At 38.7% G+C, this 14,091-nt stretch overlaps 1 protein-coding gene across 5 annotated transcripts in view; it reads right to left on the bottom strand.

Moving 5' to 3' along the window:
• Nucleotides 1-678: 678 nt before the first annotated feature.
• The window catches only part of LOC133642635 (phosphoribosyl pyrophosphate synthase-associated protein 2), a 327,925-nt gene continuing 314,512 nt past the window's right edge, over nt 679-14,091 (bottom strand). For all 5 annotated transcript variants that reach the window (XM_062036958.1, XM_062036957.1, XM_062036959.1 and 2 more), the window contains 5 exons: nt 11,195-11,250; nt 8,760-8,908; nt 4,632-4,702; nt 1,468-1,614; nt 679-1,400 (listed from right to left, as the gene is read on the bottom strand). In XM_062036958.1, the coding sequence (XP_061892942.1) occupies nt 1,242-1,400; nt 1,468-1,614; nt 4,632-4,702; nt 8,760-8,908; nt 11,195-11,250 (582 nt within the window). In that variant the 3' untranslated portion in view covers nt 679-1,241. The remainder of the gene's footprint in view (nt 1,401-1,467; nt 1,615-4,631; nt 4,703-8,759; nt 8,909-11,194; nt 11,251-14,091) is intronic.

Genomic DNA, 14,091 nt, shown 5'->3' with positions numbered 1-14,091 from the left:
AAAATACGATAGTCATGAAAATAAAGAAAACGCATTGAATGAGAAGGTGTGTCCAAACTTTTGGGCCTGTACTGTAGGTAATACTGGTCGATTTTTTTAGGACGGCAGACTGCTCGTGCTCATGCAGCAAGAAGAGTCGAGTCTATCCGAGGAGAAAATGTTGTACAGACTTTGGTGCTAACGATACTGGAAAAAAGCTGGTATCGATGCAGTTTTTGCGTGTTGGTGTAAGAGATGTGAATCTAAAAGTATCAATTCCTTGGAAATGAAGTGTCCAAACTGTTGGCCTGTACTGTACATCCCATTTAAATCCACGTACGAAAGAGGCCTATGAAAAATTCGGAATTGCACCGGTCACACGGCCATGAATTAATCCGATACAGGTGGCATACGGGTAAAAAAAAATCGCAATGCCCTGCAGTGTGAACAAGACCTTAGGTGGACAACTGATAGAACTTGGACCATCTTGATGGCATTGGAGATAACATGGATAGATGATGGCATGCAGTCTCAAACCCTCACGCCTCTCAATTCCAGTTCAACTTAAGACACAAGCTGTAACTATGGCAACGACACACAAAAACACTAGCTTGTGCGTGAAGTACGCCTCAGCAGTCGAGACAGTATTTGACACAAACTCAACAGAAATGGACTTACATTTTAAAAAAGCAGCAGTCGTCAGAATCAAAATGAAACCTGATTTATTATCAGCTGGGGAAGGCGTGTAAAAGTTGCGTCCTGGGAAAGGCGCTGGCACGCTTGTGGTACAATCTTCCCTTGAGGACATCCATTGCGAGCAATTAGTTTGGAATGAAACTCACAAATTTGCAAAGATGTACGAGTGTGTCGCCGACGGCATGGATAAGAACGGACAAAACGTTTGCCTTTTTAACCCAACTTCCTCAAGCACTTGGGAGCGGCTCTCGTTAAAAATAAAAAAACTGTCAGAGCGACGATCCCATCCGACGTTTGTTGGAAATTGGGCTATTAAAGATTAAAATGTGCCTCTGACATAAAACTTTGTTGAGAAAAGTACTAACACGTGGAGAGGAAGTAAAGAAACAGTAGGAAACAAGAGGACAGACAGAATTAAGCACATAAATCAGTGTGGATCTACTCGGTAGGTAACAACATTTTAACATCAGTGTGTGTGTGTGTGTGTGCGCGCGTGTGTATTCAGTGCACGCTTTGAGGTCTGACAAGGCAAATGTAACAGTGCGTGTGTGTGTGTCGCACATTGTTCAATCATCCACTCCGATGTTGCGGAAAAGATAAGACATGGACTCGCCGTTGTGGATGCGGCGGATGGCCTCCGACAGGATCATGCTGATGTCCACCGTTTTGATCTTGGGACACTGCAGCTTCTGCAGCTCGTGGGGGATGGTGTTGGTCACCACCACCTGCAAGCGTGGGGAGGAGAGGATGAGAGGTCAAAGAAGGAGCTGGCTTGGCGTGGCCGCGCCCCACCTCGTCGATGGCGGACTCCTCGATGAATTTGGGGGCGTCGCAAGAGAGGATGCCGTGCGTCGCCATGACGAAGATCTTGTAGGCGCCTCGTTCCTTCAGCGTCTCTGCAGCTGCCACAAAACTGTCGACGTCGTCGATGATGTCGTCCTGCAGGAGGAGCAGGTGAGTTACACGTAGAAGGAGAGATTGACCATTCATCGGCGACGATATTTGGCCTTTTCCCCCCCAACAACTACAACAGCAGATACAATACAGACACACATGATATTTAGTAGTAAAAGTAATTAAGTACCGTATTTTTCTGACTATAAGTCACAGTTTTTTTCATAGTTTGGCCGGTGGTGCGACTTATACTCAGGAGCGACTTATGTGTGAAATTATTAACACATTAGCGTAAAATATCAAATAATATTATTTAGCTCATTCACGTAAGAGACTAGACGTATAAGATTTCATGGGATTTAGCGATTAGGAGTGACAGATTGTTTGGTAAACGTATAGCATGTTCTATATGTTATAGTTATTTGAATGACTCTTACCATAATATGTTACGTTAACATACCAGGCACGTTCTCAGTTGGTTATTTATGCCTCATATAACATACACTTATTCAGCCTGTTGTTCACTATTCTTTATTTATTTTAAATTGCCTTTCAAATGTCTATTCTTGGTGTTGGCTTTTATCAAATACATTTCCCCCAAAAATGCAACTTATACTCCAGTGCGACTTATATATGTTTTTTTCCTTCTTTATTATGCATTTTCGGCCGGTGCGACTTATACTCCGGAGCGACTTATACTCCGAAAAATACGGTAGATAGTTAGAACCAAGAGAAAAGTTATTTTTGTTGGGGACCAATTTTCTTTATTTAATTCATTTAAGAATAAAAATGCCTCACATTGTCAATAATTCTCCCTAAACATTTTGATCTCTGACAGGGCAAAATAAAAGATATATCTGCCAAAAATAAACATTTTGTGTAAATATCTTGACAAATAGGAGACGTGTAATGTACGTAAAGAGCCCAGAATTGATTTATTTAAATGTTTGCAATATTTCAGGGTTCCTTATGAGGAAACCTTACTGTGTATTTCCGTAAATTCCTTTTTTTCTACACATTGCACCCGCCTTTTTAATGGATTGTTCTTCACTGACGGCCATAATACAAATAGTTTACAAAAAAAAAAGAAGCAAATACCGTATTTTTCGGAGTATAAGTCGCACCGGCCGAAAATGCATAATAAAGAAGGAAAAAAACATATATAAGTCGCACTGGAGTATAAATCGCATTTTTGGGGGAAATTTATTTGATAAAAGCCAACACCAAGAATAGACATTTGAAAGACAATTTAAAATAAATAAAGAATAGTGAACAACAGGCTGAATAAGTGTACGTTATATGAGGCATAAATAACCAACTGAGAACGTGTCTGGTATGTTAACGTAACATATTATGGTAAGAGTCATTCAAATAACTATAACATATAGAACATGCTATACGTTTACCAAACAATCTGTCACTCCTAATCGCTAAATCCCATGAAATCTTATACGTCTAGTCTCTTACGTGAATGAGCTAAATAATATTTGATATTTTACTGTAATGTGTTAATAATTTCACACATAAGTCGCTCCTGAGTATAAGTCGCACCCCCGGCCAAACTATGAAAAAAACTGCGACTTATAGTCCGAAAAATACGGTAGTTATTGTTTGGGCTATGGTGCCATCTTTTGGACTGTCCTTCCATTTAATGCTTTCAACCGGAAGTAGAAGTGCCGTTCTGTCTTCTAGCCGGACATAGCGTTCCGTATGGATTCTTCATTCATCACTCCGAGCAACGTTTGAAAGTTTTACAACATAACTAAAAAAATTCTTACTTACTAAACCGTCCCATGTGTGATGTCTGTAGGAGTGTTTTCATGCATATTTGTACGTGCTATCGTAATGTAATGCTAGCATTGTTAGCATTAGCTAATATGCTAACACGTTTACGAGTGACTGTGTTAATATTATAGAATAGAATATATCTTTATTGTCATTTTACAACGAAATTGCAAGCAAACCCATTAGTGCAAATTTATAGATGAAACATAAAAACATAAGAACGTTGGTACTAAGATAAAAATAAATAAATAAAAAACATAAATACCAAGCACAGAGCTCACATGCACAGTCATGCTTTTTTTATGCCTTGATTGTGTTCAGCGACACTCGGATAGAAAGTGTTCTTGAACCTGTTTGTCCAGTATTTTATCATCCTGTATCTCCTTATTTATACATAGTCGTCACCGGGGAGTTATTGAGTCTGTTTAGCTTCCGAAGCTAGCGGGTCCATGACGATGACTTCTGTTTTGTTTGATCATCTGTATTACTGCCGTGTTACAGACGCCGTTTGGAAACAATTGAGGTATGTAAATAAACATTAACAAAATATTTCTGTGTAAATATCCCATTTCACAATGTATATATCTGTGGCTTATAGTCCAGTGCGGCTAATATATGTAAAAATATGTCTCCCCCTAAAATGGAATGGCCTCTTTAGTCCAGAAAATATGGCAAATCCAACAACTGCTATAAAAAAAAAAAAAGAGTAGATGGCAAGTTATTGTGATGTAGAGCAATCCCGTATTTTAGGAGATTTGCCGTATTTTAAAATGTGAATGTTGATCCTCCTATGCCCTGCAGCATTAGACACATGTACTAATGAAAGCCCATGATGTTTTTGGTACTAAATTAACCACAACATAAGCGCCACATAAAACATTTCGCTACTGGTCTGACGTGTCCAAAAAATAAAAAAGATTGGCAACACTAAATTGGCCCTAGTGTGTGAATGTGAGTGTGAATGTTGTCTGTCTATCTGTGTTGGCCCTGTGATGAGGTGGCGACTTGTCCAGGGTGTACCCCGCCTTCCGCCCGAATGCAGCTGAGATAGGCTCCAGCACCCCCCGCGACCCCAAAAGGGACAAGCGGTAGAAAATGGATGGATGGATGGGAAAACAAACGCTTTGTTTACTGGCATATACTATTCATGTTTAAAAAACTTCTACTGCAAATGAGTGTCGGCTTCAAATATCGGTTATCGGCCTCCTTGAATACTAATAATCAGTATCGGCCCATGAAATAAACATATCAGGACATTAATGGGTGTTATGTCTTACCACGATGATGGCGATGCGTCCTCCTACGTCTCCTACCACCGTGATGGGAGGTTTCTCCTTAGGAATCAACACTGGGAAAAAAAAATTAATAAAAAACCTTATTTGGATTTGCCACACTACCTTATGGACATTATTTACAAAAGTAGCCGCCTAGAATGTTTATTTTATCTGTCACTTATTTGCATATTTGAGAGGAGGCCTTTTATTGCCATGGGAACGTAACTTCCATTAGCAGTTTTATACAAGCATGAATGTTTCCTATCAGTGATAAACACATTGTTCCATGTTTCCCATTGTTACAGTGATAACACAATGACACTACAACAAGTGGAAATATAAACTAGATTACATTAAAACTGTGCTTATTTCGGACTATAAAGTCCTGTTTTTCTTAGCAGGCACTTCATGTTTGACTTGATTCTGAGAGGCTTTAGAAGTTAAGATAATCAAATGAGAGCAATTTGATTATTTGAACCTATTTGAGACATTGATCATTAAAAAGTATATTCTACAGGTGGTGCTTGTTTTAGAACCTTCCATGTTTCGTGGTGGCGAACTCACTCCCTTAAATTAAAACTACTGTGCAAAAAAAAAAAAAGCACTAGTTACATACACGCAGTGGAAGGATATGTAGTAGCACGTTGCAACACTGACACAAGACAATGTCTACTATAGTCCGGAATTAGTAGTCAAGGAGGCTAACAACCGACACTCATTTGCAGTTAAAGTTATTTAAACATAAATAGTATACTGTCTTTCAGTAAACAGCTGGGCAGGGCTTTAATAAGGCCGAAAAAAATTAAAACAATCATATACTATATAGATATTTTTTTTTTTAAAGAATGATTTAGAAATGTATGTATCAATTTAAAATCAGAATAAAGTTATGAATTTGATATTTTAAGCACCCCTAGAAATTTCCACTATTTTCTTCTTTAATACCACGATAAAAAAAACAAAAACTGAATCCACATCATTTTAAATTTTCTACTTTATTAAAAACGGTTTCAAATTGTCAGGTATTTATGTTCAACATATTTTAGAACAAACAATACTGTGCTTGTAAATAAAGAAAAAAAAAGTGCATAAAACCAACAATATTGTTCCTTATATTTTTTCAGTATTGTGGTAGCGTGATCGTGTAATGAAATAGGCTAATAAAAAGGCTAAAACATTTTTAAGACAAATCTTTATGTTTTTATACATTACCAGTATCAACAGTTGAATTTTTTTTATTACGTTATGCCTTTTTACTCCATATTTGCTGGAGGTTTTTTCTCATTCTTGCAGTATTTTATTCTACAATGTGCCATAAACACCACAGTTGAACACCACTGGTTGACTTATTTCAGCAGGAAGGCAAAGTGTTGCCCAATAACAGAGGAGTGTCTTCTTGGCACTTATGGAAGTGGTAAAGGATGTGCAGGTTCTGCTTGCATTACAAACGGTACCAACACTCCCTGCTGGACTAGACTCTGTGGTTCTGTGCAATTACGTGCGTGCCAAACACTTGGCCTTTCATGACCTCTGCTCTCACTTGTGCGGCTAATACTTTGCCTTTCATGACGTCTTGTTTGATTTGACATGCATGACACAAGACACATTCTTTTTACTTCCTCATTTCTTTTCATTTTTGATGCGTACAGTATTTTTAATTGCCACCTCAGATCCTGTCGGCTGCGTTTTTTTTAAATTCTCTGGAAAGCAGGTGGCGTGGCGTTATGACACATGCCGGTTCTATGGTAATTTGCAAAATCCGCATTTGTGGCAGGCTGACAGGAGTAAATACAAAAGTTTGGACGCACCTTCTCATTCAATAAGTTTTCTTTATTTTCATTTGATTACTGCTTTGCACACTCTTAGCATTCTCTCAATGAGCTTCAAGCACACATGTGAAGTGAAAACCATTTCAGTTGACTACCTCTTGAAGCTCATCGAGAGAATGCCAAGAGTGTGCAAAGCAGTAATTAGAGCAAAGGGTGGCTATTTTGAAGAAACTAGACTATAAAACATGTTTTCAGTTATTTCACCTTTTTTTTGTTAAGTACATAACTCCACATGTGTTCATTCATAGTTTTGATGCCTTCAGTGACAATCTACAATGTAAATAGTCATGAAAATAAAGAAAACCCATTGAATGAGAAGGTGTGTCCAAACTTTTGGCCTGTAATGTATCTTCGTCACTGACTGCTCGTGCTCACGCAGCAAGAAGAGTTGCGTCTATCCGAGGAGAAAATGTTGTATAATCTTCTGTGCTATCGATACTGAAAAAACCTGGTATCGGTGCAGTTTTTGCTTGATATAAGAGATATGAATCTAAAAGCGTATCAATTCCTTGGAATTGCTTGCAATGTTTTGTTTTTTTAAACGATTCCCTTAAAGGGGAACTGCACCTTTGGGGGGAATTGTACTGATTGTTTACAATCATTATGAGCAAAAAGAACACGTGTCCTTTTTTTTGTGCTTAAGATTTTAAAGATAATAAAAAACACCAGACGTGGCTAATGAGTCACCATTGCAGCCTTCAAAGCCCTCTTAAACAACTTCAAAACCCTACAACATTTTATATACACACTGCAAGTATATATATATATAATGTAGTAACAGACACGTTCATAACAATATGTAATATGTTCAATATTTACCCTAGTTTGATCATTTTATGCATTACTGGAACTTATTTCCTCAGCGCATTTATTTCCGTTTTCATAGCAGCGCACTTCCGACTTCTGGCAACAAATGTCTGTTTCTCCTTCTGGAAACAAACGCGAGTGTTTTGTAATCATGGCAGACTTGGTAACATACAGCGAAGACGACTATTTTTGGACAAATGAGGATTCACGACCTTATCTTTTTGAAGCTGAATATACGGAGGATGAACTGCTGCTTATAGAATCGAGCACGAAGGAGAGGGTGAAACGTTTGAGCAGACTGAAGTCAAGAGAGAGAGGTCGGAAACGTCCTTTGCCAGCCGGACCAAACGGACAACTGTCCATTGAGTGAGTCACTATAATATTGTTCATGACCATGCGTGTTAGTACAACTACAGTACATACTCTTGTCTGGTGAGGTGTACAAAAAACATAATAATAGGATCATAATACGAGCAATATGCTGCAACATTTGAACACACAGCATACAACACCTATGAATGAAAGTTGCGTTTTTTAACCGCTCCGATCTCATCCAAGCAGCAGTAACGCTAGCACATCATCTGAATACAACAGATACCAACATCACCCATAACGTTAACGCTATTATTTGTTAAATTGAAATAAATGCCTTCTCCTTTAGATGAGTGTGCCAAGAGATTCTGACTGGCTCCGTGGCGTGCAGTTATTACTCGCTCCAGTTCATGAGCAATGAATAGGTTTGTGGTGAAAAGTTTTCACCCATTTTCCACAGTAGATGCTCCTTATTTTCGGTAGGTGAATGTTCAATTGTAGTCAGAGAAAAGTTGCATGTTTTTTTCCCCACTATATTTTCTCTCCAATATACAGGTGAAACTCAAAAAATTGAACGTGGTGTACAAGTCTTCAGCAACTGAACTTCAAATGTGATTTGAATATGTGATATAAACTCAAAGTGAAATATGTCAAGCCTTTACTTGTTATAATTTTGATCATCATGGCTAACATTTTTTAAAATTCCACATTTTCTGATATTTCTAATGTAAAGTTTTCATAAGCTGTAAACCATAGTCATCACAATTATAATAAATAAAGGCTTGACATATCTCACTTTGCATGTAAGAAGTTAATATTACATGTTACTAAATGTTACATGCTTGTGTCATTTCCAGAAGAACATATATTTATTTTATATAGTTTCAAAAAAGTAATTTGTTTCTATGCTACGTACGGGCCTCTTGAGATCTCCCTGTAGGCGTAAGGTCCTGCTACTTTTAAACTAAACTAAATTGATGCTAAACCACCTTTATGTTCTTTTTCCCCCCAAATACCAATCAATAAGAGAACCGTTAAGGAACCAAATCGTTCAGCAGAATGGAAAGTGGAATCAGAACCGGAAAAATGTTATCAATTCCCATCCCTAGTTGGTATTGATTTGATACCGAAGTAGCGATACTTTTGACTACTCTTTATGCAATGAATGTCTTAGTGTTCTTACATGGTATGTCCATGCTGGGATGGATGGCTCCAGTGCTCTTGACAGCGGGCGGGGAGTGTCGCCCGTCGACCTGGTCGGACTCAGCATCCTGAGCTTCGCCGTGGATCACTGCGATACCGAGACGCAGGCGTTCGGCAAACGACTGAGCCCTGCATGCCAAGTGGAAACAATTACTGTGTTTAGTATGATTGTGGTGTACACTAATACTTGTCGGGTAGAAGTAATTGTTTTAACACGAAGTTAGTGTTGGGTGTGAAAATTCTCATTCATGACTTCCAGCAATTATTTTTCCACGTAACACTCTGTTACACCTCCGATGTTGTCATCAAAGTCGTCAAACTTGCAGGTTGACACGAGGAACAATTTTATGTCGAGAAAAAGGCTTTAGTAGAAAGTGCTGAAGGGCTTCCGATTCAGGCCACTTGCAGTATTAGCATAACTAACCTGCGAAATGTAATTAAATAAAGACATTTTGTCATGCTCGGTTAGATGTTAGATGCTAAATACACATTTACTTCTGTGTCCCGCAGAGCCACGTTACTTACCAAAGATCAGAGACAAGTAAAACAGACCTTCTTCAAAAGTCAGCATGTGTAGAATCAACTATGTAGTCATGTAAATATAAGGCCGAAAAGGGCAACCCTTTTTAAAACTATATTTACTAATTTACATCATCAACGTACTGTACTATTAAAAAGTATTTGCCCCCATTCTGATTTCTTACTCTTTTGCCTCTAAACGTTTCAGATCAAATAAATATTACACAAAGACAAGCTAAGTAAAAACACAATTTTAAGTCATAATCTTAGAGTGGAAAACTATTCAAACCTCCATAGCCCAACATGAATAAGTACTTATTACTACTATACTAACCCCAATAACTGCTTGTGCCAACCTCAGCGGTGCTTGTAATGACGGGCAATGAGTCTTTCACACGTTGGCCCACTCTTCTTCACAGAATTGGTTAAATTCAGCCACATTGGAAGGTTTCCGAGCATGAACCTTTTAAAGTCATGCATCTCGATTGGATTTAAGTCTGGACCTGCTGCAGAACCCAAGACCGAATCAGCTTGAGGTCACGAACTGATGACCGTGCCTTGACCTTCAGGCTGTTCCTTCAATCACAGCAAGTGGTCCAGGTGCTGGTGCAGCAAATCAGACCATCACACCACTACCTCCATATTTGACTGTTTGCATGATTCTTCTTCACAAATGCTCTGTTATTTCTACGACAGATGTGACGGAACGTATACCTTTTTAAAGACATCTTTCCAAAAGGATGTTTTTTGGCAAAAGTTAGACAAACCTTAGTCATATTTTTGTTTAGCTGTATTTTTCACTTTGAGACCAGGATCTTCTTGTTGAGTGATAAACACTTAACTTAACTGACGTACGTGGGATCTGCAGTACTTTAGACATTGTTATGGATCATTTTAGGACCTCTTAGATGAGTCTATGTGCTCTTTGGGTTGTTGGTGTAGCGCAGCCATTGTTCTTAGTTTGTCCCATTTGTGGATAACGGCTCTCACTGTGCTTCGTCGGAGTCCCAAAGCTTTAGACATGACTTTGTAACATTCTCCAGACTAATAGTTGTCAATTACTTGTCTTTTGCTGAATGTATTTGGATTGAGCCATGATGTCTTGCTTTTGGGGACCTTCTCATCTTTGTCTGAAAGATTCCATTTATCTGATCTCTGGATTGGACAGGTCTGGAACACATCAGTCCTGGGTGTGGCCAGTAAAAGAACTCAGCTTTCCAAAAATTTGATTTACAACAGAACTAAGGTGCCCAAGACACGGAGCTCCTGCAGAGCCAACCCCAGGGAGGACCGAGGGCAGGTCACCAGCGATTAGGGCCTTTTGTCAGTCTTGGGGACTTCACTGAAGTACAAAATCAGTCAGAGTTGTTTGGGGTGAGGAATTGATTAGGAAAAGTTTTTTTGTTTCGCGGGCACAACTTTGATGTGTCATTTTTCCTTATCTGGTTTTTAAATGACAAAGTGTTTGGCGGCACATGAGGACACAGCAGCCACAGTCCAGTTCAGGGCGATAGAGAAACGTTATCTAGACTCTTCCATATGTATTGCATGTTTGGAAACATTGACAAAGAATCTTTGAAGTCTTACTTCATGATTTAATGAGGAGGCAATAACTTTCATGTATGACCATAAAATTATTTGTTTTTTTCATTAGTAATGGAGTCTGTTGGGTGATTAGAAACATTGAGGCACGACAAGCAAAATAATAATCCGAAAACTACTTTCTCACAGCACCGTATGTAATCATTAGTACCTTAATACACCAATTGTATGAGCCATAAAAAAGAATGACCAGAAGAACCACAATAGAGAAGCGGGGGAAACAGCTACATGAGAATAATGTAATACACACGATTATTACGGTATATTACTGTTGTTCAGAAAATAAGAACCGACCTTTTGGCAGATGAAGGGGATTTGGCCACAATCACGGCATTCCTATAGTCAGGGATCTGGAGAAGACAAAATGAAAATAAATTGTGTCATGTGTACAGTCAGAAGACACCGTGTGGATCTACCAGAGCTCAGCAACAATCTTTAGGAGCCGCAGTCAAACTGAGTCTCATGGACACAACTCTTTTAGTGTATTATAGGACAACTGCCTGAAGGGATGGAATTACTGTACCGGTACAGTATTATATGGTATATGAATGGTGATTCTGCCCTCCTTGTGCTGGAGTACAACTAGTTGGGGTTTTGGCACCAGCTTCTATATTAGATCTGACCAATCTAAGTCTAAGACTAGACTAGACTAGAGTAAAACAACTTGCACTGAGCCTAGTCTATAAAATCAGAATCAGAATCAGAATAGTTTTATTGCCATTGTTTGAGAACGGGTTCACAAACTAGGAATTTTTCTTGGTGCAAACGTGCGACATAAAACACATATAACACATATTTGGTATAAAAAGAGCTGTGACTGAGCTATCAGATAGACTTAGAAGGAATTCAAGGAGCTGCTGTTAGGAGTTATTGTTCATTTGCCTGATGGCAGAGGGGAAAAAACTGTTCAGGTGGCGGGAGGTGTGGGTCTGGATGGAGCGTAGTCTCCTGCCTGAGGGGAGAGGGGAGAATAGTGTGTGTCCAGGGTGAGAAGAGTCAGCTGTGATCCGACCCACACGCCTCCTGGTCCTGGAGGAGAACAAGTCCTGGAGGGATGGGCGCTTGCAGCCAATCACAAAATAAGCTACACCTCCCCGATACCGAAGTAAATGTCAAACTACTTCTTTAACGTAAATGACCGTCATAACCACAACACCAGAGGGAGCTCCACTAACCACGTTAAACCCAGATTCCGATCTAACAAAGGTCTTAACTCATTCTCTTTCTATGCCACATCAATATGGAATGCACTCCCAACAGGTGTAAAAGAAAGGGCATCTCTATCCTCCTTCAAAACCGCACTAAAAGAACACCTCCAGACAACACCCCCCACCCCCCTCCATATCCCACATCCCGGATTGTAAATGATGTAAATAATTCATTGTATATACTCTGATGATTATCTTGTGTGATGACTGTATTATGATGATAGTATATATCCAGTGTTTCCCACACATTCATTTATTTGTGGCGGCCCGCCACAAAAGAATTACGTCTGCCACAAATTTTAAAAAAAAATTAAACTTTTTTTTTTTTTTTTTTGGTCCTCTCCAGCTTTTCAGGCAAATCATATAGTTGATGTAGATGCCCATATCGGCTGTTCAGATTTACTTTACAAAAGAGAAGTGTAGGATACTTCTCTTGTTGCCTTATTTGTATTTGACTTTATTAAATGTATTTATATTAGATGTATTTATATTAGAAACACAACATGTGTATATAACAAAGGGTGCAAAGTCTGCAGGCAGTAGGAAACACATGGTTAAGTGTAGGGAGTAAAACTGATGGCAGTCTAAAGTTCAAGATTTTTGGAGCTCTTTGTTCAGTGGATTAGATGTTTGATGAAGCTCTGTGTCTATCTACCACCACTACTGTTTTCTGTTTATTTGTTACTGACTGTGGCAGGACACCTCTGCCTCTGTTTCACTTTATGTTGCTGGTAAATAATATGGTTGTAGTAGTAAGCTAAAGTTAAATTATTTAGTATGCACTAATTAAAGGGGCAGAGCTTTATGAGACATTTTAGCTTTTATATTTTATAAGATATATTTTTTGTAAGAACCACAATTAATAAATATATTTCAGTGAATAACTTATTGTTCAAATCTGTATATAAATATGTACATAAAGTGTTGTAATTATATTGTAAAATGGATGGATGGATGGACGTTTAAAACAAAACTGTTATTATTAATTAGTAAGCATACATTTTTTTAGCCTTTTTAGAGAAAATCATACCATTGTAGTAAATTATGCAAATTACTCGATGATGTCATGGTGACCACGTCCATAGCCACGCCCCCACCGCCACAGGTATCTTGGCAGTTTATGGGAAACACTGATATCTGTATCATGAATCAATTTAAGTGGACCCCGACTTAAACAAGTTGAAAAACTTATTCGGGTGTTACCATTTAGTGGTCAATTGTACGGAATATGTACTTCACTGTGCAATCTACTAATAAAAGTTTAAATCAATCAATCAGATCTGACCAATCAAGGTCTAAGACTGGATCTGACCAATCAAAGTCTATGAGCATGAACTGATGAAGCCCACTTGGACGAGAGACAAAGCACCTTTTAAGACAAACTGAACAGTCCAGTTGCGATCGGTTGAATGCCCTAAGAGAACAAGCAAGATGGTTTTCCTCAACCATTTTATTTTGACTGACATGTAACTGAAACTAATAAGGTGTTTTGTTACTTATGTTGTGTCAGCCGTTTTTATGTTGGATACATTCTAGAGAATTACTGTAGACCACGGTTTAGCTTTACTGTTAAGTGGATATTAGTTAAGACTTTATTTTACGCCATGGTGGTGAGGATTATCATCTTAGAAGCGGCTTTGCACTGTGAATAGACAACGCGTTTGTTTAGGCAAGACACGCTGCCTGCTGGGATTCATGCAACTCCTGAATGTGTGTAACAAAGAATATGGTAATGTCATTGTGTCTCTCTAAGCATGCATCCCACTGGAAAATAATATTTCACATGAGTACAATCTTTAACCATGTAAACACCAGGATGCAGCTGGGCTTGGCTGTTCATCAGCAGATCGTTGATGAGTTAAAAAAGACAAATATCGTCCCCGATTCGAGCCCGTAATCAGAACACCTCTATTGCTCATAACAGTCCAGTACTACCATACCCACCCGTCTCCCCGTTCTTCTGGCTTGGACAAAATGCGCATG

The sequence above is a fragment of the Entelurus aequoreus genome, linkage group LG25 (genome assembly GCF_033978785.1).
Source record: "Entelurus aequoreus isolate RoL-2023_Sb linkage group LG25, RoL_Eaeq_v1.1, whole genome shotgun sequence".
Classification (NCBI taxonomy): Eukaryota; Metazoa; Chordata; class Actinopteri; order Syngnathiformes; family Syngnathidae; genus Entelurus; species Entelurus aequoreus.
The sequence above is the reverse complement of the archived record's forward strand: the minus strand, read 5'-3'. Positions and strand labels throughout refer to the sequence as shown.